The sequence below is a fragment of the Ischnura elegans genome, chromosome X, assembly GCF_921293095.1.
Source record: "Ischnura elegans chromosome X, ioIscEleg1.1, whole genome shotgun sequence".
NCBI classification, from domain to species: Eukaryota; Metazoa; Arthropoda; class Insecta; order Odonata; family Coenagrionidae; genus Ischnura; species Ischnura elegans.
Window position 1 is genome coordinate 11,470,323 of NC_060259.1, and position 26,723 is coordinate 11,497,045.

At 35.1% G+C, this 26,723-nt stretch overlaps 1 protein-coding gene across 6 annotated transcripts in view; it reads left to right on the top strand.

The window, feature by feature from the left end:
- The window catches only part of LOC124171785 (plexin-B), a 615,725-nt gene extending 600,457 nt beyond the window's left edge, over positions 1-15,268 (top strand). For 4 of the 6 annotated variants that reach the window (XM_046551100.1, XM_046551102.1, XM_046551101.1 and 1 more), the window contains 6 exons: positions 735-888; positions 5,040-5,162; positions 7,718-7,903; positions 8,813-9,170; positions 9,700-10,063; positions 10,163-15,268. In XM_046551100.1, coding sequence (XP_046407056.1) covers positions 735-888; positions 5,040-5,162; positions 7,718-7,903; positions 8,813-9,170; positions 9,700-10,063; positions 10,163-10,270 — 1,293 coding nt within the window. In that variant the 3' untranslated portion in view covers positions 10,271-15,268. The remainder of the gene's footprint in view (positions 1-734; positions 889-5,039; positions 5,163-7,717; positions 7,904-8,812; positions 9,171-9,699; positions 10,064-10,162) is intronic. The other 2 variants (XM_046551104.1, XM_046551105.1) reach the window with 1 other exon arrangement.
- The last annotated feature ends 11,455 nt before the right edge of the window (positions 15,269-26,723 follow it).

The following is a 26,723-nucleotide window of genomic DNA, read 5'->3' on the forward strand; positions in this document are numbered from 1 at the left end:
TAGCAATGGCTGCTGGATAGTACAATAGGCAACCCATCCAAACATTCCCGCATCGATCGTTTTCCCGCATTCATCGTTTTTTTCGCCCATCCCCCTGAAAAACGATAGATCGAGGCTCCACTGTAATTATATGAAATTGATTTATTACATTCTATAAACATTTTTAATAAATATTTTCCGCGATCTCAGAAAGATTGGGTTAGGGAAATTTGGTTACTGTGCGGTAATGACCACGTGCGCAAAAAACAATCTCTCAGCGAGGAATTCAAAAAGGATTTCCGGTGTTGAGACGGAAGAAGGTCCTAAGGGCATTCGCATATTAAAGAGGCCATGGTATTCGGCATCCGGGCAAGAGTGCGGTTGGGTTGGGCCTTTAGTTGGCCCTGAATTTTCCAAACGTTGACGTCATGACAGATATCACTTTTCATTGCTGCATTTACATTTACAGTGTATGCCGCGTACGTTAATTTTTAGTTAATATATGGCCAGTGATTGTCCTATTGTTGACTTATAAACGGACCATGAATTTGACATTGAGACCGTGAAAACCTGACAAAACCGTGAAAACTTGGAAAAAACCTTGAAAACCTGGAAAAAACCATGAATTTCATTATTTAGGTAGAGTGGGAACCCTGATTATGGAAATACTATGCCTTGAGCTGCTTATTTTCAATGACTGTGAAATTCCATAACACCATTTGTGCTTCATGTAGATATTTCTTTTATTATTCCAGACACTCCATGTTCTACAAGATGACTTAGATGAGAAGATTCAATGCAAAGTACTTGACTGTGACACAATTTGTCAAGTAAAGTCAAAGATACTTGATGCTCTGTATAAAAATACTCCTTTTTCACTGAGGCCATCAATTTATGAATTGGATCTTGGTATGTATTTGGCTGTAATGGCATGAAAAATGTTTTTCATTTCTTGTGATTATTTAATTCTTCTGTTGCTCTTTTTTGCTGTCATTTAACCACTGTACAAGTGGCTCCTATTTCTGAGAATTTGCAGATTCTTTGGCTTTCAATAACTGACCCCATCCTGCATATGCTCTCAATTAGTTTCATTTAATATTTTACTAATCAATGCATGCTGTCATTGGCCTACATTTTATTTTTTTAAATTAGTGCACAAAGTTGCTATTGGATGTATAAGCTAAAATATTTTTCCTCTAGTGCCCATTAATATTTTTCTCTCTCATTTTTCCTCATGAATCTTACCTTCTTCCTTGGAGAACTTTCATTCTGATAGTGAATTTCAGTCCATCTTGTTGATAAATAGATGCTGAAGCATTTGAATTTCAAATTTGTGATGAATCATAATTGAAACATGCATCTATGTTAGTGCTTGTTCCTTTTATGTAAGTCAGGTGCAGTAGGTACCTTTCTTATAAAGAAATTACCTTAGATGAAAAATATTGTTTAATTTTTAAAATGCCTCCAAATTATTCTGGGACAAGTAAAAATTGCTCTGAATTTTTCAAATGAGGAAAGGCAGACCTTGAATTTCATGGAAATTAGTGGTCTTAAGTATGTTGAACTGTTGAGTATTTAGCGATTAGTTTGCTCTTGGCTATTCCTCTTATACATAAAGATGTATAAGTATAAAGGAAGTTATCTTATGCTTTGTTCTGAAATTGTAATGATTTCTGTTGTTCTTTTCCCCTAGGGCACATTTGCATTTAATAAGTTAGAATATATGTACCACCATTGAATTAATATAAAATGAAGCACATCAGTGCGTCTCATTCAGCGAACGTTTTTCAATATTTTGATCATGACATTAGGAGACAACATTGTTGTAGTGCCCTTAAAAGATAGTCTTCATGTTTACACATAATCACTCTGTTCCTTAATAAATATGTTTGGGATTAAGGAATTGTGATTAGCCTATATAAAATGAAAAAATTAAAGTACATACATTTATGTCAACCACCAACAAGAGAATCGCCTCGAGTCATAATGGTATTCATATAATTGATATTAAAAATGAACGGCTTAGAATAAATGCATGCACATGATCAATATCTTTCATTTAACATAGGTAGGTATGTATTTGGTCAAATGCATTATCAATAAAATGTTTGCTTTATGTATGCAATGGAACTAATTACGTATATGTATCATGAAATCCAAATAAAAACTGAAAGACGTCAGCAAAAGAATTTACAGTAGACTGATTATTTATCTAATGGAAATAAAATCTTAAGCAGATACTCAAAAGTGAGATACACTTCATTGTGGATCATTTTCTTCTGTTACTAAAATATCATAGGTATTTAAAATTGCTAAAATCTAAACTTTGAGTGATTTTGCGTCAATCCCCTTAAGATATAATCTATATTCATTCTCCTCTTACTCAAGTATCTGCTTATACTAGGAGAAATGATTTTTTTGACTTGTCAGTTATGAAACCCTACTTCCAAAGGTTTGATATCCAATGCTTAAGGTGACAAGATCCTGGACAAGAGCTGTGAGGCCCAAGAGAAAGCCTCTATGCATAGGGCACAAGTCTCAGAATAATCTCAAGGTTCACATTACAGTTGATTGCAACTACTGTAATTTTAACATATCTGCATTAACTCAAAATTAGCTCTTCAGTGTTGTGATAAATGAAAATGGCCTGCTTTTTGCTAAAAAAAAATGTTGTGAAAATGTCATTTTTAAATTATTGTGTTAATAGGGTTACTGGACAGTCTTTCCTGGGAAATGATAATTGTTTTTTACTTTGAAAAATGTAAAGAATTGGTAATTATTTTCCATCATTTAGAATAGTTTCTGTTCATTGATATTTATTTTGAAAGGAAAATTTATTATTTTAAATTGGCTTGCTCAATGTGGAAAATGCATGTTATGTGATTTATAAATGTTGACTTAAGTGTATGTATAACTCTGTTTGAAGAGATGCAACTGCAACAATGTGAATGAGCCATGAAATACAAGGTCTGTCTCTAATGTTGGTTTCAATGTGCCATTATGAGCTCATATTTTCATTTAATGCTAGATGATATTTATTTGGTAATTCCTCAAAATAGAATAGATGCTCATTTTGAATTGTCCTTAAATTATTAAAGTAGCTTTTTATTTGTCCTTTTTGGGTGTACACCATCAATACTGAGTCTTTGATAAAAGATGTCATTGCATTTAAGCATTCTACTTCTAATTGTTAATAGCATAATTAATAAATGCTTTTTATGTTTCTTTAGTGTGTAATAGGAAGAAAGTACTGAAAATATGACTGATGTTTTCCTGACTACTTTTGTGAAGTTACTAATTATTTTGTGCTGAAAGGTGGTTAATGGAAATATGTACATAACTTCAAAAATTCATTTGCATTATCCAAGGCTGTAGCCAAAAAATGATCAGTTCACTGAGTGAAGTTCATTGTGGTTTTCATATGAGGAGGGATTTCTTTGTGGTGGTTGGATTTGTAATGTCAGTGGAAAAGAACATTATTCTTTGTAACTGATGCCAGTGGTAGAGACTAGCGATTCCATTGTTCAAAATTTTGGGATGGAATTCACCTTAGACTATGGCCTCAAATCAAGCCTTCCCTCATTTTGAAATCTTCCCTGGCTTGCTTCAGCCTTGGGAGTACCTGTTCATACCTATATTTAGATTGTAGTGGATTTTTATGGTCTCAATTTTTTTATCTCAAATTTGATAAAAAAAATAACTCTACTATCCTAACTACTTTTCTGTAAGATTTGATATTTTGAGCTATATAATTAGGGTACAAGTTACTCATTAATTTCTAGGTCTGTAACCTTTAATGTTAATAACCTATTTGCATGAATCTGAGACAGTCACAATTCTAAGAGAACCTCCTTTTTTAGTTAGTAACTCTGCTCAGGAAAAAATTTAATTAAAAAAAATAATCACTGAATATGTATCTCCAAAGATAGTCCCATCTGTCTTGCTCAAAATCTCATCTCATAATGATGAGAAGTAATAGCCATTCAGTCTGTGTCATAGCCTCCTTTAATTATTTAGTTTTAAATGAGACATTGCCTATATTGGAGTGCAAGTACTTGAGTGACTAATTAGGCAACTTGAACATCACTGTCAAGGTACATAATATGTCATGGTGGATGTATTTATTTCATATTCTGTCATTTACACTAATTAATTAAGATGTTTTTAGTTATTGGAAATCACAGACCAGATTTCAAAGGAATACTTGCAAGAATTTGAATTGCAGGCATTTCAATCGTAGTTATTCTTTTGTTTCCATGAAGTTTTACTTTATTTTGAAATATCTTGTTACTTATCTTATTCAAGTTCCTAGCCTCAAGACCATAATAAGACGATGTGCACTTTCCTGAACTATTTTGCCTCTTAAGAAAAGTTGCAGCAGGCCATTCTCTAACCCATGGTCAATCAAATTATGGAATTTAGTTCTCAAAGTTATATTTATGAAATCACTATCTAGCCACAGGAGGTACCGTTGAGACAATTATAATCGGGTGCTTTTCCAAGCCAAACCAATGCAGGGTAATGCAGGCGAATTTGTTGACATTACAGAATGCACTGGATGTCTGATCAGTGCTGGCTGAATCTTTGCCTGCTGCTAAAACAAATTTTTTTGTTTTAACATGATGAATAAAATAATTTAAATAATAGTGCTACTATTTTTAATGTCGGTTTTTGGTATAAAACTATCTGGTGGAAAACTCGGGTACCCATCATTTAGATTATACAAGCAGCATTGGAAGTAGAGAATTTTGCATCAGATTTTAAGACTTTTCTTTTGGAATCAGGAGGGAATAAAAACTCGTCTTAGATTCTTGCAAATACGGTAAGAATGATTAAATTTTTTAATCCTAGCTCATTCATTATTTTCCTTAGTGTTTTTGTGGGGCCAAGAACTGTGGGAGTTTTGCCATTTTCCAGACTCTTGAGAGCCTTTCATGACCACATGATTAATAACCACAACAATGACCTCTTTTTCAATGACTCAGCATTAGCAAAAATTTTGGCAAAATGAAGGTACCATACCAGGGGACACTTCTAAAACATTTTGTGTGGTTTTCCAGAAATTCAAGCGATCGTAAATAATTCTAAGCCAAGCTCTGAGTATGCACTCCAAGTGACCTGCGAAGGAGGAGACAGCACACCAAAATATGCTCTCAGTTTGACGAAAAAAGGTTTAATAAAAAGTGCGTATGATCCTGTAATCATGATATCATTACCTCCATTCATTATATGAATTATTGCACATTCAAAAGTGTCTATTTTTTTTATTTTCATATTTTTTCATTTTTGTGCCAAATGGCCAATAGAATTGGTAGTTGATGGAAGAAGTGCTAGGAAATTATCTAAAATGGTTTTCCTCTGCCAATAGTTATAATTCCACTATCTAATGACAAGTATTGTAGAACATATTACGTATGTACTTTTGAATCAAATCAAGGCTTTTGATTAAGGTGTGATATTTATTTTTTCTTTGCATTAAACTTGTTGTGTTGATGCAAGTGGGAGTTTCCATATCTCTTCAATATTTTAAGTTTTATCGAAGGCCTATGCGGTCATTTATTTGAAAAATTATCTATATATTGTGGCCTTAAGTGACAAAATTTATGTATCAATCCAATTTTATTTCTAATCATTTAAAATTTTGATTGTGATATGCATCATTAAATTTTTCCATTTTCCCTCTCTCCTCTGTAAAATTTTTGTCCTTATTCATTACATGGGAATTTCAGTTTTATAACTCCTATATTGTTATGATGCACTGATTTGAATTCACCTCTATGCTCAATGGTTAAAGCTTGATTGTTTTTTTACTTCTGTACGGTAAAGCCTGACACTTTGACACCAGTTCCTCCACTATGAACTTGTTATTGAGTTGGTAGTTGTGAACTAGCTCTTTGGGAAAAGCTATATATTCTTCCTCTCTTTAATTGTCTTGAGCAGGTTTAATAAGAGAGTAACACAAGTTTTATTTTGTGGTACTTGTCAAATATGTGGAAATTTTATTGGTTTGAGTAGTTGCATTTTTAATTTATAAGTATTACTGCTTAAGAATTTTCTTGTGCGTCAGTGTGGTGGTGGTGGAAAAATGACTGTAATATCAAGCACATTGTCAGAGTTGGTTCCCAAACTCAATGGTGATGGATATTTTGGCTAAATTTTCATGGATTGATGTAACTGGAAATGCATCTACAAAGATCATGTTAATAACTGCCCTAGATATATTGTATGTAGTCATATATTGTGCTTGGATGGTGAGTTTTATATTTATAGGAATGCTGAGCATTTTTTAAGTGAATCCATAGTTTTCAATATTCATTTTGAATCTCTCCCCCCCACCCCTTATGTTACTAGGAATTGAGATAAAATTAATGTTGATTAATTGATTAGTCCAGCGAAATTATCATGTCTATTATTTTTTAGGAGTTCAATAATGATGGGATATACTGCAATATTTAATGCAATCAATGAGTAATACTTCGGGCTTGCATGCTTCACCATAGACCTCGGCTCAAGTAAACATATTTGTGTGCTTAAGGCCAGTTTGTAGAAAAAATAAGCTGTTAATCATCCGTGTGCAATACTTAGCTTGAGATTCCATTCTCCAGGTGTCAATCGCACCATTCATAGACAAAATTAGTGAAAAAATTGGCATTAATTTTGAATTAACAGGAAAGATAGCATGAAAATTTGGAATGCAATATGTTGTATTCATTTTTTTCATGTGTTTGCTTCATGATTTGTTAGTTCTTACTGTGAATTTTGGAAAAAGACACCTCGGAATGAAGAATAACATGGACAAAGTGTGGAATTGAGAAGTGAACTCCTGAAAATATATTGATGCTGCTAAGAAACAATGTTGCTCAATTTTTATATCATCTCCATGGCAGTTTGCAGTTATAGTTCTGCAGATGAATGTTAGATGGTGTCCACACCGTGATAATTTATTTCCAAGAACAAAGCTCTAAAGTTAATTTTTTTGTTCATCCTAATTTATATTTTTAGCTATTTTTTTCTGCAAACCGACCTTTAGGAGATGCAATGTCACACTTTGAGAATACTCTGGTGATATTGAGCCCATTTGTAGGGAGATGGCCAAGAATGTGCCACTGTAGCGATGCATGGTTGTTGTTCCCTAAGCATTTTGGCATCACTAGTATTCCATTAAAATAGAAAGCTGTAATACCCTTAGTTGTGATTGATAATTGCCATCCTTGTTGTCAGCCTCAGTCACTTCCCTTTTAGGCTTTCTTGCTCGTTGTTGGCATTTGGCTTGGTTAAAAATAAGTAGCCCTGTATGCTTTTTGTCTTTCTCCTTAGTAGTCTGAGCAACCAAATTCAAATTTTACCCCAGGGCCAAGAACTGCAATTTTTAATGCACTGCTGATAAGATCTCTGTCATGTCATGCTAAATTTTCAAAGTGTCATTATAAACTGTATACAACTGAATGATTGTGTACTAGAGTGCTTCCAAAACAAAAAAGATCCTTTCAATTGTTGGTAAAAATAATTATTTGTTCATGGTATCTAATTGTTCCTTTCATGAAGAATGTCACATGGACAAAATAGCTCCACTGCCATTGCTTTTCAATCAAGTGCTTTATCTTACAATAATTTTGACAAATTTCTTCTGTTTCTAATGTTTAAATTTAATTGGTAGAGAAGAATGAGAAAATCATAGGTACATGCAAGTTTCTCTCGTGTAATTGTTTCTAAATATTCTCCTTTATTCTTTATCAAGAGTGGAGACATGGGAGAGGGGGACATCTTACTCTTCAGAATGAAGACTTAACCACCAAATCGATTGGTGGCTGGAAGAAATTGAACACGTTGGCACACTATGGAGTAAAAGAATCTGCTGTTATGTCTTTAATCCCTCAGCAGAATGATAGGTTCAACACTAACTGCAAACCTCCATGCCATAACTGTAAGTATTTACAGCTGTAACTATATCATATTGTTGAACTTCATTCGTTTGTGGTCACCAGCCTACTTGCATTAACTCATAACACTAATGAACAGGGATGCCAACTAACAAAAAATATTGGGGGGGCTCTTTCCCTGGGAAATTTTATAAGTAGTGAGTTTTAAGTTTTTTTAAGCATTTTAGAAGAGTCACATGATCAGCATTAGAACCCTGATCACTCGAAACTCGATATATGGACACTCCGGGGAAAATCAACAAGCCTGACACATTTTTTCCTCACACCCATAACGAATTTTTGAGGGGGCTCTGGCCCCCTCAGGCCCCATGGAGTCAGCACCACTTGTAATGAAAATGTGGTATCAATGTAGGATTGCAAGTTGTGGAGATGTCTTTGTTTTGTGTCCTTCTCTTCTTATCCAAAAAGTGTTTTTTCTCGAATGGGCAGTAGTGAGTTAATTTCAGTACCATTTTCTCAAGTAAAAGATGAAGTAATTTAACATATGTAAACAAATAATTTCAGGATGATTTTATGCCTACATTCTTGTTTTCCATGCAAGAAAAATATTAATAAATATTGCAAACCTATGTGTACTACCTATTTTGTTGTGAGTTTGTAGATCATAAATAGTACAGTTCTTGCACTGAGAGACCCAATGTCTATTATGCAATGCAAAGGAAATTTGCAAGTGCTAACTCTAAAAATATTGGAATCATTTGTGAGGTTATTTGTGGAAACTTATGTCCTGTCATATTTCATCTGTATTGAATGGTATCCAGAATATTTATGTAAATATGTGTTTTAATATGGACATTGTGAGGGATGAGGGCTGCAAAATTCATTTTATCACCTAAGTTAAGTTTCTCTATTTCAACCCTTTTATTTGATAAAAATTCATCCATCTTTTTCAGGCACTGGTTCGAGTACTTACTTCAGCAACTCCATATCTCAAATTAATACTGCCAATGGTGACATTGAGTCAAGTGCTAACATGAGAGTATATCACCTTGTAAAGCCCATAGATGATCCTCATTATCAGAGTAACAAGTCCGAGAGAACTCATAAGGCCATTCCAGAAATATTTTTGACTCGTCTCTTATCAACCAAGGGCACCATTCAGAAGTTTGTCGATGATTTCTTCAACACCATTCTCACTGCAAATGAAGCTCTTCCGCCAGCAGTCAAGTGGCTTTTTGATCTTCTTGACGATGCTGCTCTCAAATATTGTATTTATGATCCAGAAGTGGTGCATGCCTGGAAATCTAACAGGTTAGCCCGTTTTCATATATCCTGTCTGTATTAATAAATAGCTCTTTTTATGTAAATAAAATTTAAAAAAATTGTTTGTTGGTGGATAATATGTGGGTATGTTATAATTCAATGAAAAATACATTACTCACATCAGAAAATATTTACTACCGTATTCCTCCGAATGTAGTCCCCCTCTGAATATAGCCCCCCCCCCCCCCCTAATTTTGAGGCTTGAGTTTGGGGAAAAAATTTAAAAAATGGGTTTGAATATAGTCCCCCCCTTAACTTTTATCACGGGCATTTTTGGAAAAAAAGGGGGGACTATATTCAGACATATACAGTATTTATTGAAACCTTATTGTAATGTGTTTAATTGAAGGAAATGCCCTATGTTGAAGAACTGTCATTGTGAAATGGATTTTCTTTGTATCACCATGTCACTGATTTGAAAATAGAGAAAGCATTAAGTGCACAACTCTTATGCCTGTGTAATTTCTTTTCTACAAGGTTGATGGCCTACTTATGTTAATCTTATTTTTACTTGCAGTCTTCCTCTGAGATTTTGGGTGAACTTCATAAAGAATCCAGACTTCATATTTGATATAAATAAAACTACTACAGTTGACTCATGCCTATCTGTGATTGCTCAGACGTTTATGGATGCATGTTCGACCTCTGAGCATCGCTTGGGGAAGGATTCGCCATCAAATAAATTGTTATTTGCCAAGGACATTCCTATTTACCGAGAAATGGTATCCAATTTCTATTGTGATGTTCGGAGGTTGCCTCAAATCACTGACCAAGAGATGAGCACTGCCATGCAGCAGCTATCTGTTTCACAAGCTGGAGAGTTTGATATTATATCTGCATTAAAAGAATTGTATATTTATGTCACCAAGTATAGTAATCAGGTAAGTGGGACCGTGCACATTTTTGAATAAGCAGATTGAACTTAAAGCCTGTGATTGTTTGAAGTGAATGATTTGAATGATTTAAAAATCTTTCCACAGATCTTGGAGGCCCTTGAAACGGATCCTTACTGTAAGAAGATGCACCTGGCCCACAAGCTGGAGAATGTGGCATGTACCTTGGAGGGAGAGGAGACGTCTACATGCTGACAACGTGGGTCACCTGATCTTCTGCTGGCCAATCTCTACTGAGACTGTGATATGCTACATGCACATGCAACTGAAAACTGTGATCTTGCAAGTGTGTATAGATTTGAAAGAGAGGCATTATGTTCACTAGTGGGATCAGGTGACCGTTTTACAGTGCAGCCACATGTTTAGTGAGGGCCCGTGATTGTTGTACTAATCGGCAGGGTGTCACCGGCCAAACTACCCTCATCAAGTTTTTCCAAATGTGGCTTCATTAATTGAAGAAAGTAAGACTTGTCTCTGTGAATGCACAATAGTTTCCTAACATTGAGTGCCTGGAATATGACACAGTTTTTGTGTCAGTATCCTTTCAAGGATATAGAGAAGGGAGGATTAACAGAGCAATTATTTTAAATCCCCTTTTTTATATTGAATGAAAAACTTATGATACACAGAAACAAATTTTAACTTTGTATGCAAAAGTAACTAATATCCCTTTTTTGTAGCCATGGGCCAAGAATTGAATGACCTATTTCAGTGTGTGTTGTACATTGTGCATTTTTCTTTGGTGATATATCCAGAGCTAATAGCTTCCACACCTGGGTGAATTGAATTACCTTTGTCTTTATTTACACCGAAGGTGTAGATTTGTCCATTTGGTATCCTTTACTCTCTGAATTGTGTTAATTGATGCTGGCATCGACGTACATAGGTGTGAAAGACTGATATAAAATATGACTCAAATAAGTTTTTGATGAGTGTTTCAAGTTACTCTGGTAATTCATAAAAGATTGGATCCCTGATCATTAAATTGTTCTTTAATCAGTTGGAGATCTGTTTACTGTTTTGTGCTGTGATTGGGTGTTGGCCAACATTTGTATGGCAGTACTAGTCCATAGAAGCAGCTAGGTGGGCGTATAAAAGATTGTATTGATGGAACTACATGCACAGAGTTTTGGGACCAAGGAAGGAAGTATGCCTGACATTTGAAAAGGAAGAGCACAAGACCACAAGATTTATTTACAATTCTTTGTATCAGAGTAACACTTGTGTATACTTTTTAAAATCAAAATTTATGTGTGAAAAATATTTTGGCACACAGTATGTATGTGAATGAATTCTATATTTCTTTGCATTCTATCCATTGATCTTAATCTCATTTGCTCCATCATTCTACTTTGTGGATTTCAATGTTGCAGCTCTTAATTGTATGCCAAAGTCACGAAAGCTTGTTTAAATTATGAGCCTAGTTTTATTTCCAATACTATGTTGTCTGTGTAGCCCTTTTTACATTTGTGACATTAAAGCAGAGTGTGCCATGGGGGAAATTTTCTAACTGTAAGAAATTATTACATAAAATCAGTATTACAATAACTCAGTATTACATAACCAGTTTCTTTCTAATCATGCTAGTTTATTTCCTTAAGATGAGTTTGATTTCCAATTTTGATCAAAATTTTATGGAACAGGGAATTTCATGTTGGAGAGAAAGTGAATCGTTAATGATGAATTCATAATTTTTTGCATTATAACTAGTCGGTACTGTTCAAAACTATTTCATGGTTAAGGTTAATGGCTCTATAGTATTTCACTCACTAATGTCCTGATGATGTTGTCCTGGTGGGAGTTGTGCATTCATAGATGGTGTCTCCTAAAGTCTGCCTTTGAATTTCACTTTGGAATTATAACCTCAAATAATATTATGCTCAAATTTCCAAAAGAGAGAACAAGGCCATGTTTTTTTCCATTACCCGGAAGGAGGTGTTTTGTTTGCTCTAATATCACCTCTTGAAAATTTAATATTATATGAGGAAAAAATGAATTTTAGAGAAGGGAAGTCAGCCTTCAAAATTGTTGAGTTAAATTTTATTGAAATGGGAAAAATGAACTTTATTCAGGAGATTTTATTAAGAGGTGAAGAGTACTACCAATTTTGCCATTTACATTTTGTTTCATAACCTCTAATGACTTGAAATTGCTGACAGTTATTTGGGAAACTCTCACAATTTTTTAATTGATTAAGTCTGTAATTGTTCTCATTACTTGAGGACTTTTTTCTGTTAAATGCTGTTGAAAACATTAATTTATATGCTTCTGAAATTTGCTCCATTCCTCAAAACAGCTGTACTTAAGGACTTTTCAGATGTGGAATGAAGATTATGTTAACTTTTCTAATTCTCAATTAAAATTTTCCTCTTATAGGAATTAAATAATAATCTAATGTCTCTATCCTGTTGCTGAAATACCATGGCCTCTAGTGTAGATTCAAGTCATGAAAAAAAATATTTCTCACATTCACTGGGTTACGAGTGCTGCGGCAATTTGTCAACAGCTGAGAGTTATTTTTGCACCAATTTCCCAGTCAATAAAGAAATGAAGTAATCATGCTCCTCTGCAAAACTTACCTTCTTTCTGAATCCATCCACCATTGTGTTTATTAAGTTGGAAATGTGATAAATTTCTGGTGTAGTTTAAAAAGATGACAGAACCATTGGCTATAGTTATAAATAACTCATGAGTAACATATAGATTAACATAGTCTTGATTATCATATGCATCTTATTTTTAAGAGGAGTAGGATATTGTTCAATATTTTTCATGCCCTCCATTTAAATGCTTGAATGCGCAAACTCTCTGCCTTCTTCCACCCTCGAACCATGTTTAGATTTAACCTGTTCTAATAATGCACTCGTTAAAGTTCAGGACTAAATACCCCTTCATTTAGCAATTGGATTGAATTGTAATTCATTCTCATTCATGTGCTTGTTTATAAAAAAATTGCATTTGGAAACCAAACTCTAAATCACCTCTGAAATTTCATGCATGGCAATCATTTATTTTAGGTGAAAAGTCTTTTGTTCTAGCTAGCATTCTCTTCTCAGGGTGATGAAATGCTGCTCTTGCTGCTACATATATATTTCTATGATCTCCAGAATGGTGATCCTTTATGCATCCCATCAAAACATACATCATTGCTTGTGCATATTTGTTAAAGATTACTGTGCATTTTTTCAGAGCAATATACCCATAAATCTTAATCCTAAATGAAGGGATATGGCAAACTGATTACTCAGAAGTAGTGACTCTGGCAGCACAGTTTACATTCAATGATGCTCAGCTTGGATGAAGAATATTTGTACCCTTGAATGCAACGATGGGTAGAACACTGGTACCAATGTGTAAAATATGGCATCATTTGAAAGGGGCCAAGTATTTATTTGCACCTCAATGACATTTTATGCACCTGTAAAGAAACGTCATAGTAAGGACTGTTTAAAATATATTTGTGTTTCCATGTTTTCTGTGATGAAAAAGTGAATGGAATAATGAATGCAGTCAAAAATTTGTGCCAAAAATTTTTAAAACATCACTAAATGTACTGAAAATTCATGCATCATCATCATTAGGGAATGATTTTTATTTCATAATGCTTATTACATAATTTTACTCATATACCAAGGTAGATAAGCATTTTGTAATGGTTAGTGCATTTGTGCGTAATTTTGATGATTTTATGAAAAACAGGAGTTTTTTTGTAGTTAATACCATCATTGCCATCAATGTTTTTTAAGCATCATTTAAGTGCCATATCACACAAGGGTAGATCATGCAAATCTCACCATATTTCATCATATTTTTCCATGTCCATGATCAATCAAAATGATATTTAATAGAGATTTTATAGCATAAAATTTGTGCAATAGATAACAATTGTTAAGTGTGATGTTGAAGGAATTTGTCTAGTTTTCATGATCTTGGCAATTTAAATGCAACAGCTCTGATGTATGCTTGGAAGCTACTGTTGTTTATTTTGTTAATATCCTATATAAGGGCCAGTGGCAAATGTTTATTCTCCTTTATCATATTTTTCATGCAAGAGGATTTGCAACGAGTTGTTCAAAAAACAATTCCTGCCAACGATATAGCTGTTTAAAGGTAAAACATAGAATAAAATTATGCTAAGTGTGCACGTATTGTTGATGTGCATAAATTAGTGTATGTTAGATTGGAATTATTTATTTTTAGTTTTAAGAATTTGAAATCCCATTTATTGGTATCTGCCAGAAATGATTGATTGAAAATTGTATGATATTTCATCTGTGAATACATCACTTTCTCATTTTTAATGTCAATCTACTGTTGATTTTCTAACGATTCCATTTAAGTATAAATAATGTATCTTTGTATTCATTATTTCTTAATTGCCAAAGGGCACCTACTGACTTTTTTATTGTAATGGAATGAAATCATCAATGCATTGCCCTAAAGAAATCCATTTTTCTAACCTGATTGCTACAGATAAAAAATGTTGAAATAATTTTTATGAACTTGAAATATTTGATAAAGAAGTTAAACTTTAAAATACCTAATCCATGGATCCCTTTCATTAAAGTTTTAAAAATATATGTACGGTTAACTTAAGAGAGATGACTGGCCTAGCATTCATTAAGTGAGTGTCTGGTCTCTTGGTGGTGAAATTTATTTCCCATCATGCATTTGTTCTCAATGTTGACCAATTATTCTAAATGTAACATCCATTCCTAAGACCAAGGTTGGAAGTTCTGGCTAAAATGTTGATCAGTGAGCGCTTATTACACGTGGCTGACATGAAATATTTACGTGTGTAGCAGTCCATGAAGTGTCATGATACCAGCAAAATTTTTATCCAGATGTCGATGCTAAGAGGCTGTTTTTTACAATGATGTGTATGAAAAATATAATGTTGAATAGTCCACTCCAATTAGGAAACATTCCACAAGCCTATGAAATTTGATGGTTTTTCAGTTGTCTTGATATTTATCTATTGATGTTTAAATTGTCATGGCTGTGACATTTCCATGTACATAGTATGATTCTGCTGAAAGTAGTGTTGAGCATCAAAGGAACTGGACTGGGTCTGAGCCTGAGGGCCTTGGCCCATCATAAGGCGGACACGTACCCATTGAAACACCTGAACTGGAAGTTAAGTTGCATAACCTTGTAAATCATCATAGAGAAATTAAATTTTCAATCCAAGGATTCCTCTCTTCTTTCTCTCAATCTTGAGTTCTTTGCATGCCACTCGAGAAAATTGTGCGAAATATGCCCAATTGCTGAGCTTTCCAGATTAATTGTTTTGGATTCGCCAATCCTATTTTGTGTGCAACGGTGAGGTAAAGTTGAGAGTATAAGGTAAATGAAGCAGTGAATATATATTTCTCTAGATCAGCACCATGAACTACACAGTACGTATACCTATGCAATAAAATTAAAAATCAACTCTCCATGGACATTCCTTAAAAAATCTTATTACAAGCCCATGTTAATATGTACTTCTATTCCAATAATTTTGAATTGAAATTGTTGGAATCTGAAAGTACAGTCAGCTTTCATATTTCACAGCCAGTATGCTCAAACATAAGCATTACTCATTGTCACATATTGTAAGGGATATCATCTCCTCAGTTTTATGTGAACATGATTTCCATTTCAGTGTGATGTAGGAGACATGCAAATGTGTGTTTAAATTAAATCATTGTGATCAAACAGGGTAGGTATAAGGAGAGGCTATTACTCCAACGCAATTATTCTTTGTTCATTGATGATTTAAACTAGGTACTTTCCAGCCTGGCACATTTACTATTCCTTCCCATTGCTCTACACTAATACTCAACTTCCCCCTTGCATGTTCATTTCAGGTGCTTCTCTGATCACCCCTCTCGTGTCTTGCCATTTCACCTTCCCTTTCACACTTTCCCAGTCACTCCACCCTCATCTCTTTTTATCAGAGTACATTGGTTAGAGTATTTGGTCAATTTTGTGCTCGGCAAGTTTGTCTGAATTAAGATGGAGCAACATTTTTCTCTACTACGAAATCAAGGAGGTTGTAAATATGTGGAGGTGCTGTTTCCAAGTCTTTAGCGTGGTCAAAGTTCCGCCATGTTAGTTTGACAATTTTTGGACTTCAGTCTCTGACTGATATTTTGATTTGTTCTAAAAATTAACTGAATTAAGAGAAAAATGCTACCATAATCATTAGTATATTGCCAGTGATTGTCATAGAATTTTTCTCACCATTTGCGATACTTCTATTAATGCATAAACTCTGTTGTGTCTGTCAGCCACTTTACTGGTGGGGATATCCTTGAAAATATACTTTATTACTGTATTTGTTAATTTCCGTTGGCTATAATAAGATTCAATGCCAGTATAAGTGCAGGTAAATGACTAGTTTACTCATAAAATTTTATTTTCAGCCGAGCTGGTTGTAGAATGTAATGATGGTGATTGATAATAATTATTCCCTGGGAAAAGATATTTGTGGCATAACTTCGTGAAGCCTACCAATGAAGTAAGAAAAAAAGGTTTACATTGTGCATTCCATAGCTTATTTTAATGTATTAACGAGTTATGACCAAAAATTTCACCAAATAATTAGCATTGACCCTCATAGGGTTGTCAATGTTTCGGTCAAAGTGGCGTGGCTTGGCTTCCTACCCAAGCACTCCCATTCTGGGCACACTTCGCTCCACGCTCGAAACCAGTGGTGCCCCCTCCAGATATTTATAACCTCCTTGAATGAAATGCTTTATTACTCGGCATTATATTATTAATGGAGTACTTCGTAAAAAAATCCTTCAGAGAATCAAGCATTTTTCTAATGCAATCTCTCATAATATCAGGCATGAAATTGTGCAAATGTTAAAAAACTTCATTAGTTTTCATTTTCATCAACCAAGACCAGGTAATTTAGTCATTGATGTATTTTTAGTCGTATCCAGATCTATACAAATGCATTTCCCATTATAAGTTTTTCATCTTCAATGAGTCTCAAAAAGTATCTATGCACTTCGATGAGAAAAGGGTATCCCTAAAACTATGCAACACATCGTACGTTATTCCTGGAATGTATGTAACACGCTTCACGAATTCCATACACGTGCACGGGCGTATTTTGTTGTTGTGCAATGTCTTCGTCGTACGCCTTATCTGAAATTTATTAGTCACATAGTTATCTTCGTTGGCTGTAAACGTCCTCAAATTCTCATGGAGCTCCACACTCAATCTTTCCCGCCATACACAGATAAGAAAACCAATCCTGGAAAAAATATGAACCCCTTCCTCGCGTCCTTGGGATAAAGCTCGATAAAAATTTTGCCATTTTTAATGGCTTACTTATAAATTTTACTACTTTTTAACGATGGAAAAATTAAAATCCATTGGTGAACCACTAAGTATTTCTCAAAAATACTTATTTTTAGTCACTACGATACAATTACCAACACTAAACTGCTGAGAATATTTTATAGCTGAGCTAAATTCTACGCTAAGACCTCTTGGTAAGCTAATATAGTATTTCACCGAAAATATAATACTGCTTTGATACCGTTTGCCTATTCTATATTATTCAATTTGGCCAATATCCCATATTCCCTGCCTTTTGTCATAGTCTGAAGATTATGATTTGCTCCCGAGCGCCCGTCTGATTTATTGACGTAAAACTTATTTGAAACTCACGCTTATATCTTGAAATCCTCACGACACCCGGAGTCATCGGCGGAACTAGGGGGGGCACGTGCCCCCCCACCAGATCCTTAAAAAATATGCAAGATTTTTTATACGGTCCCATTATCATTGCATTCGTTTTGTATTACGAGGTATCCTAGTGCCCCTCCAGAACAAAATCCTGGATACAGCCTTGTTTGTGCCCCACCAGAAAGAAATCCTGGATCCGCCCCTGCCCAGAGTCGACTCTTGAATATCTACATGTACGCCAAATATGAACATTTTGCATCAATACCACCTTCACTCCCACAAGGGAAACACACCATTACTTGTGGAGTAAAAACTCCCTCTAAAAACTATTGAAACCTTTAAAAATTTATTAAGACACCCATGAGCCGTGACTTGCGTGCGAGTGGTAAACAGATATGAAAAGGCAAATTAATAATTAACGTCAGTGTATGAGAGACGGTAGTGGCTTACACTTGCTATTGTAGCCATAAGTGCATTCTCTTAACTTGGAATTTAGGAAGTCATAGAGAGCTGGAACCAAGGGAAGGGGGAGGCTCCAGTCCATCCCGTAGACCAGGGTTCTTCAACCTTTTTTAATTCTAGGGCCAAAAATCGACTGCACATTGTCCAGTCCAATAATGCTCCATGTCAATTTAGTACGATAAAGTAAAAAATATATGTAATTTCAAAGTGCAAAAAATATTTTCTTTGGCCTCTAGGGACCGCGGGTTGAAGACCTAATAAAAAGTCCCCTAGACGCTTGTTTTTTCTTACGTAACTATTTGAGCCGATTTTCCGATATGTATGTGCGCAGCTCGGCGTAGAGTGCGGAGCGATCCAATTATTCAGGATATTTGCAATAGAGTATTTTCCTCCTCAAGGAATAGTATTATAAGTTATGAATTTGATGGAATATATCATCGCGAATAACAATTTCGGTTAACACCCTTCATTATAGCACATGCTCCCGTGAAATACGGATCTCTCTGCCGTCAGCGACGCGAGTGGTAACTTTTGTAAGTCCATTTAAATGAGCGGTTGGTGATAATCCTTTCACTTAAAATTCTGTATTTGGCCAATGGCTTGTTCTTCCTCTCCAATGCACATGTTTTTCAACCGTTTCCTGGGTCTTCCTATTCTTCGTGAACTATTTGGTATGTTCTCTCGAGCTGTCTTTACGTTTCTGGTGTCACCAATTTCTATTCGCGTGGTTGCTCCATTCATTCCTTTTGCTCGCTCACGGAAAAAAATCCGATCTCTCACGCTCTGTTGATATTTTGCCTTTGGACAATGGTATTTCCATATTTCAGCCTCTTTCAAATAAATTTAATTACTTTTGTTATATTTTTGAGTAATATTCTTCTGGGATGGTACGTAAGTATCCATTACATGATATATCTCTTTTAATTTATTATTTTAACACATCGCACTACGGACTGACAAATCACCGGATGCATTTCATTATTCGACGGCTCAAGCAGTGGTATCGCTTCATTATCGATGGTGTGGGAGTCCTATGCTTCAAAAATCAGATGACGCTGAACAAAATTGAATTTCAATTTATCATGCAAGATACTGATCGAGACAAACAAGTATTAAGGCCTGGCTACACGGTACAGTAACAAGTCATCATCATCATCATCACTGGTCAACAATCCTAGGATTGGTTTGACGCAGCTCTCCACTCAGTTCTCCTCTCAGCTAATCTTTTCACACCTACGTATTTCTTCTCTTTCACATCCTTCTTTACTTGTTCCATATATTTTGTTCGAGGTCTTCCTTTTCCGTTCTTGCCTTCCACTTAATTGCCCCTCAACGATTGTCTTCATCAGGCCATCATGTCTCAAGATGTGGCCTATAAGGTTGTTCCGTCTTCTTGTTAAGGTTTTCATGAGGCTTCTCCTCTCTCCTACTCTTCTTAATACTTCCTCTTTACTAACTCGGTCGATCCATTTGATCTTCATCATTCTTCTGTAGCACCACATTTCGAAGGCCTCTTTCCTTGCTTTCTCCGCTGCGGTCATTGTCCATGCCTCACTTCCGTACAGGAGCATACCCCAAATATAGGTTCTTATAAGTTTTCTTTACTTCCATATTTATGTTTCCCGCTGTAAGCAGGTCTCTCTTTTGGAATGCTCTCTTCGCCTGGGCTATTCTGCTGATAATTTCTTTCTTAATTCTCCCGTCACTAGTTATCTTGCTTACCAAATAACAGAATTCATCCATCTCTATCAGTTTTTGCTTCCATATTTTAATGTTAGTCTCGACTTCTTCTCTTCTACTGCATACTAATATCTTGGTTTTCTTCGTGTTTATTTTCAGTTGATATTCACCCATTACCCTACCCATATTAACCAGAATATTTTTCAAATCCTTCTCTGTTTCTGCTATAACAGCTATGTCATCAGAAAATCTTAGCATGCTAATGTTTTCTCCATGGATATTCACACCCAATGCCTTTTCTTTGATTTCATTAATGGCTTTCTCAATGTAAACGTTGAAAATTACGGGTGACAATGTACAGCCTTGTCGCACTCCTTTCCTAATTCTTGCTTCTTCATAGCTGGGCCCTGATTTTATCACCGCTATAACTTGGTTTTTGTATAAACTGTGAATGATTCTTCTGTCATTGTAAAGAACCCCAATTTCCTTTAGGATTCTAAACATTGTGCTCCAACCCAGATAACACGGCATTTGTATTACATCAATAATACACAAAAAATACGTGCCCAAATACATATGTATAAAATGGAATACGATCGTATTACATCGGTATATTTCACGTAGAAGTGGTTCAAAAGTCCCTATGGATGTATGTATTCGTGCGTATTACAAATTGGAAATCTGAATACACATACATGAATTATACATATGTATACAAAGGAATACAATCGTATTACGTCTGTATATTTCACGTAAAAGTGGCTCAAAAGTCCCTCAGGATGTATGTATACATGCGTATTACAAATTGGAAATCTGAATATCCTTACATGTAATATACATATGTATCTGCAGGCCCTCGTACACGAATTATACATATTGATTTTCTGACCCACATCCACTTAATATCAATATGGATCAAACGGATGAATAAATATAAGGAAACCAGAACATACAGATAATAAAACATTTATTCAAAGAGAAAAATAAAATAATACACACAAATAACAAGTGTGGCCATGAATATTGCTAACAAGCATTAAGGGCCAGCAAACAGTAGGTGAAACTTAGTTTAAAAAAATGGCACAAAGATAAATCAAGTACAAACAATGGTTTGAATTGGAAAATAGAAAAAAAAGTTAGCACGGAACAAGCGTTGTAACCCATTGCACAAGAAGAAACCTGAATTCAGGAAACCAACTCTGCACAATTAACCACTTTCTGAAAGGAGAAAAGAAGAAGTCAAGTTTAAAAGTCATGCAAAAATATATCTTTTTGTAAGATCTGAATAGGAGCTCAAGGCCTTTCAATTTTTTTTTTCAATTCATATAGGCAGTCAGTATTCTGTGAAGTCTGTAATTTTAGTACTAATTCTGTATTCTGAATGCAAATGAAAGTTTGGCTTCTCTGCTAGATTCCAGACATAAGTTTTAAATTTTTTCATTTACCAATTATGTCGAGGTCCCAGCTAGAGCAGATTAGACCTTGTCCTTTGAGAAATCATATATTTTGGGGAAATGCTTTCATTTTACAAAATTAATAGCCTTTCTCTTGAGAAGAATGAGAAATATGAGAAAAGATCATATGACTACTTTTAAATATAAATTAACTAGGAAAACGTGAATCCATTGGTATGCTTATTTAGTACATGATACTAATATATTATAGTACCATGATTAAGTAGCGGATGACTCACACAGAAAAAATATAAACTTGTGATATCAAATTTTCAAACAAATAAATTTCATACATAATAGATAATTTCAGGCTTAACTTTAAGAAACCTCTCGATTATGGTTAAAAAAAATTTTCCCTCATACCTTACCTCGGTATTAACAATTCCACCTGGTCTTCTGGCTTTGCTTCGTTGTCTTTTCCGTAATCCATTCTCCTCTTGTCCAGGCCAAGCTATTTACATCGTCGCCTGCTGGGTATGCGCGAAAGAGCATGAAAAGAAAATTACAATTACCTAATTAATTTGGCCCGTACGCACCTTTTTCTTACATATAATGACAAACTTTCGCATGAAAATTACGTATTTATCTTGTGTTAATAATAATGACGAAATGCACCTTGATTGACTGCATTTCAAGATGAAAAAAATATTACATTTTGCTTTAAGGGAACCGATATTACACGACCAATACTTCTTGTTCGTTAAATAATTAGAAGTAGAGGGCAAAACCGCTCGGAACCTCGAGGAATCTATTAGTGACAAGGCTACGCTGATAAGTCTAAGGTCAAAGATGTTATGACTAAAGCATAGGATAACTAGGAATGCAAGAACTACAATACAGTAGGTTGTGGTAATAAACAGCGATAAAACAACTTACACGTGAACGAAAACATTCCTTTAAACAATTTTTTCTGCTCTTAATTAAGAGAAGAAAAAATGTAACTTCAGCCGCGAAGCACGGAATTACTATACGACGCATAATCTATTAATTTATACGTACAAGATTGACATTACTATGTTTTACCATATAACTTCAATGGACACCAGTCTCCTCGATACATAACTCAACAAAAAAGGAAAACAATAGCCAAACATAAACAAAATAATTACCTCTATTGGCGCAATGTGGTCAACACATTGCGCCAATAGTTGTATCCAAATATACTCAAATAACATAATTAATGTAGTCTATGTATGCGTACAATATAATAAAAGATAAATCATACCTTACCTTAATTATCCAGTGACAGGAAACTGTTGGAGCTGGCTTGCACGAATCGCAATAACGTGCGGGATTGAAGCACATTTCCAGCAAAACATAGCTTCGGTTTGAGCACACCATCCACACGCACCGGTTATCGAGGATTAAAACACTATGTCAATTCTTCCAATACGTATAATAATACAAACAAATATAAAATTAACTATACATCAGTAGCCGGAGTTCCTCCTACAGCACGTTCTTGACGTTCTCGTAGTCTCGAACGAAATGCCGAGCTAACTGTTAACGAGATTATCACTCCCACTCACTTCCCTAGCTTGTTGCGACAGAATTGAGAATTTAATTTTTTTGTTTAAACAGTTAATTTTAAATATCGTTTAAAAAATTAAACTTCGCTTTTACTTTTGCGCTGTGCAAGAACTATTTTTTGTATTTTTCATGTATTGTGAACCATTTTCCATGTGTATATTTCGCGGATGGAAACTGAATTTTACATATGTAATACGTCTGTATTTCGCGTGCATTTACAAATTAACATAAATATGGTCGCCATACTACCCTTGCTCACATCGATCAGTATATGATTTATTTTTAAGCTTCCTGGGTATAAATTCGAATGGATGAATGATCATTGAAATGAGGAAATCTGGCGTTTGCAGTGAACATATTATTTCTGCAAAAATGTTTCTGAACATTTCACTAGACGCCACGAAAATCCACCTCTCAAAAATTACAGGAAATATACATAATGTATATTCTGTGTAGTTTTGACCACATTTACATATGTATTTCCTCTGTATTCATACATATGTAAAAGTAACAAGTGTTACACGATATTTACATTTGTATTTTTGACCACATTTACATAAGTATTCAAATTTCAAAAATACAAATGTATTTATCGTGTAAACACGTACCACTTTTACATATGTATGAATACGAAGGAAATACATCCAATAATACATATGTATTACACATGTTATACATAACAAAAATACATATGTATGTGACCCATGAAAATACAATATAAATACATTATGTATATCCAAATGTGTGCTGTTGGGGAATCCACATTGTCAAATGCTTTCTCTAAGTCCACAAACGCAACGAATGTTGGCTTGTTAACAAGCCAACATTTCTTTTTTTTTTCTTTTCCATTCTCTTCTCTATGAGCAGTCTCTATGGGCCAATATTGCTTCCGTTGTGCCTTTGTTTTTTCCGAATCCAAATTGGTCCTCATCCAAGTACTCTTCTGCTTTTCGTTCTATTGTTCTATAGATGATCCTTGTCAGTATCTTTGACGCATGTGTTGTAGGGATTATGGTCCTAAAATCTTCGCACTTCTCCGCTCTTTTCTTCTTAGGAATAGGGATTATAATGTTCCTCTCGAAGTCCTTTGGTATCTCACCTGTATAATACATTTCACTAATGATTTTGTAGAGCTGGTTCAACATCTTCTCTCTTGCATTTTTTATTAACTCTGCGGGAATATTATCAATGCCAGACGCTTTATTTATCCTAAGGTCTCTTACAGCCGCATCAAATTCTGATCTTAAAATTGGGGCTCCCATGTCATCGGCATTCATTTCCCTCTTGTTTTCGATAGCATTCGTTCTTAGGCTGCTTCCTTTGTACAAATCTTCCAGATATTCCTTCCATCTCTTCCCTTCGTCTTCGTTTTCAATCATCAGTTCTCCGTTTGTGTCCCTAAGGGTATTACATCTTACGCCCCTTTCCTTAAAGTGGTTCCTCACTATCCTATAGGCGTCCTCTACTTTTCCATATTTAAGATTGTTTTGCACGTCTTCGCAAATGCTTTTCATCCACGTTTCTCTAGCCTTCCGTGCTTTACGACATATTTCGTTCCTTATTCTCTTGTAACAATTCTGTCCTTCCTCTGTTTTCGCAGCCTTGTATTTTCTTCTTCCTTCAATGAGATCTAATACTTCCTGCGTGATCCATTGTTTTTTCATAACGACTCTTCTTTTACCAAGAACTTCCTCAGCTGCTGCCTGCAGACCACTTCTAATGGTTTTCCAACTCTCTTCCGCTGGTTTATTGGTCGTATCCTCCCCTATTCTCTTTTCTACAGCTTCTTTAAAAGCCAGTTGCTGCTGAACCATGGAAGAAGAATCATGGCTGAACCTTCTTCAATTTTTCAACCTGCCATACGTTTTTCACGGCTTTCTTCAATTTTTTAAATTTCAGGTGGCATTTCGTCATAACTAAGTTATGGTCACTGTCGATATCTGCCCCTGGATAACTTTTGCAGTCCTTCACTTGGTTCCTGAATCTTTGTTTCACTAGAATTTAGTCAATTTGGAATAAAATAAATAGGTAATAAAACTATAATGCATTATTTAATTTTGTAACATGTGAAATAGGGTAGTTCCCTTCATCAAAGAAAACGAAAGGCATTGTTTGCGATTCGTTGCCCACCATTAGTGTATCCATAATGTACAAATTATTTGGTTTTAGAAATACCGGTTTAGACGAATCGCAAGGGTCAATTTTATCCTCATTTGAAAAAGGCCAGATTGGAGCCCATGCGATTCCACTCCACGTGACGTCACAGGGACCTAGTTTCTATACGAGTAAATAGGAGTTTTACATCGTCTGAGATTACCAATGCATGCATGAGTCACAGAGCTCAGGGAAACATGTCTTAATAATCACCTATTAAAACTGGCTAAGGTCGGAAAGTTTTCTTCGTTTGATAAGGAATTAATAATCCTTATTTAAGCCAAGCGCTACCAGCTAGTATGGTGCTCTGCTACCTGCTAGCATCCTGCGTCGTATCAGCGCTCAGAGCCTCGCCCCATGGTCACCTCACTTGCGGCAGCGGGAACCAGAACTACGTCACACGGAGTTTCCCCGGTATTAATACTTACCCGTCGCGTTTTCGCGCGCTTGAAAATTTTCACTTTTCATTTAATCGCGAAAAATAGATATCGTCATTTAAAAATCTAAAAGCGTGAAATACGTACTCCAGGAGTAATAATCTTTCGATTTAGGCAATAAAAAATAATGGGAAACCACCCTATTCTCTCTTTTCATGGTATTTCTTCCGAAATTGCTATTTTTTTAATTATCTTTTATCTAGTTTATAAGAGCCGGGCGTGCAATATCCTAAAATTTTCCTTGGGAGGACTCCCGAATCTCCCGGGTAAGGAGGGCCTCCATCATGAGCTCCAGCCGAGGGCCCCCAATCACCCCACACCGCCCCAGGCCTCCAAGGACTGTTGACATAAGTACCATTGACACGGAAAAGAGTGATTGCGTGGACGATTTTGAGGGACCGGAACGGAACATGTACGAATGCATGAATTAATATATATTGTGTTTTAGAGAAAATCTACATTACTAAACACCATCTTTACAATAAAACCTACTGGATATGCCTGAATATGGATTAATATCAGCTGTAAGAATTCGTATGGGAAGGAAAAAAATCAAATTTGTTGAACTTTTATAAGTGAACCCTTGTATTCCGCTTCTACTCATAGTTAAATTTCTAGAAAAAGTGTTTTTTTATGAGTAATTATTTTTAGAGCCCGTGCAAAAAAATTAAATTAATTTGCTACGATTGAAAACATACGCATGAGTTGAACAGGAGCAACGAAAATTCATTTCGGGAACATTAATATTGTGCCTTCGTCTGACTTGAAAATGCAGAATGAAGAACATTTTCTTCGAAATTCAGTACTTTATCATTTATTTGCAAAATAAAGGCACTGATACCAGCTATAGTATTGAGCGTTCCACATTTAGTTGACAGTATGGGCTCTTATGGAGAATCGTTTCCCATGTTAATCTCCATAAGGCCAGGAGCGCGGTGTTGTCAATAACAGCACGAAAATTAATGTTGCGTTATGCACTGATTAAAAATTGCATTCTAATGTAGAAGGAGATGCTGCATACAATGGTGCCAATAGTTTTTCGATAAAAATGATAACAAAAGCTATAAAAAACATTTCCTTAAATTTCCGCCAGAAACATGTATTTTTTTACTTTATCTTCTTCTCGCAATTTCTGCCTGACCGTTGTCTGTATTGAATTGAATCTTCTGCACAAAATTCTTCACACTATTTTATCTTTAAAGGTCTTCACCAATTGTGCAAATATTTAGTTAAAATGTTGTT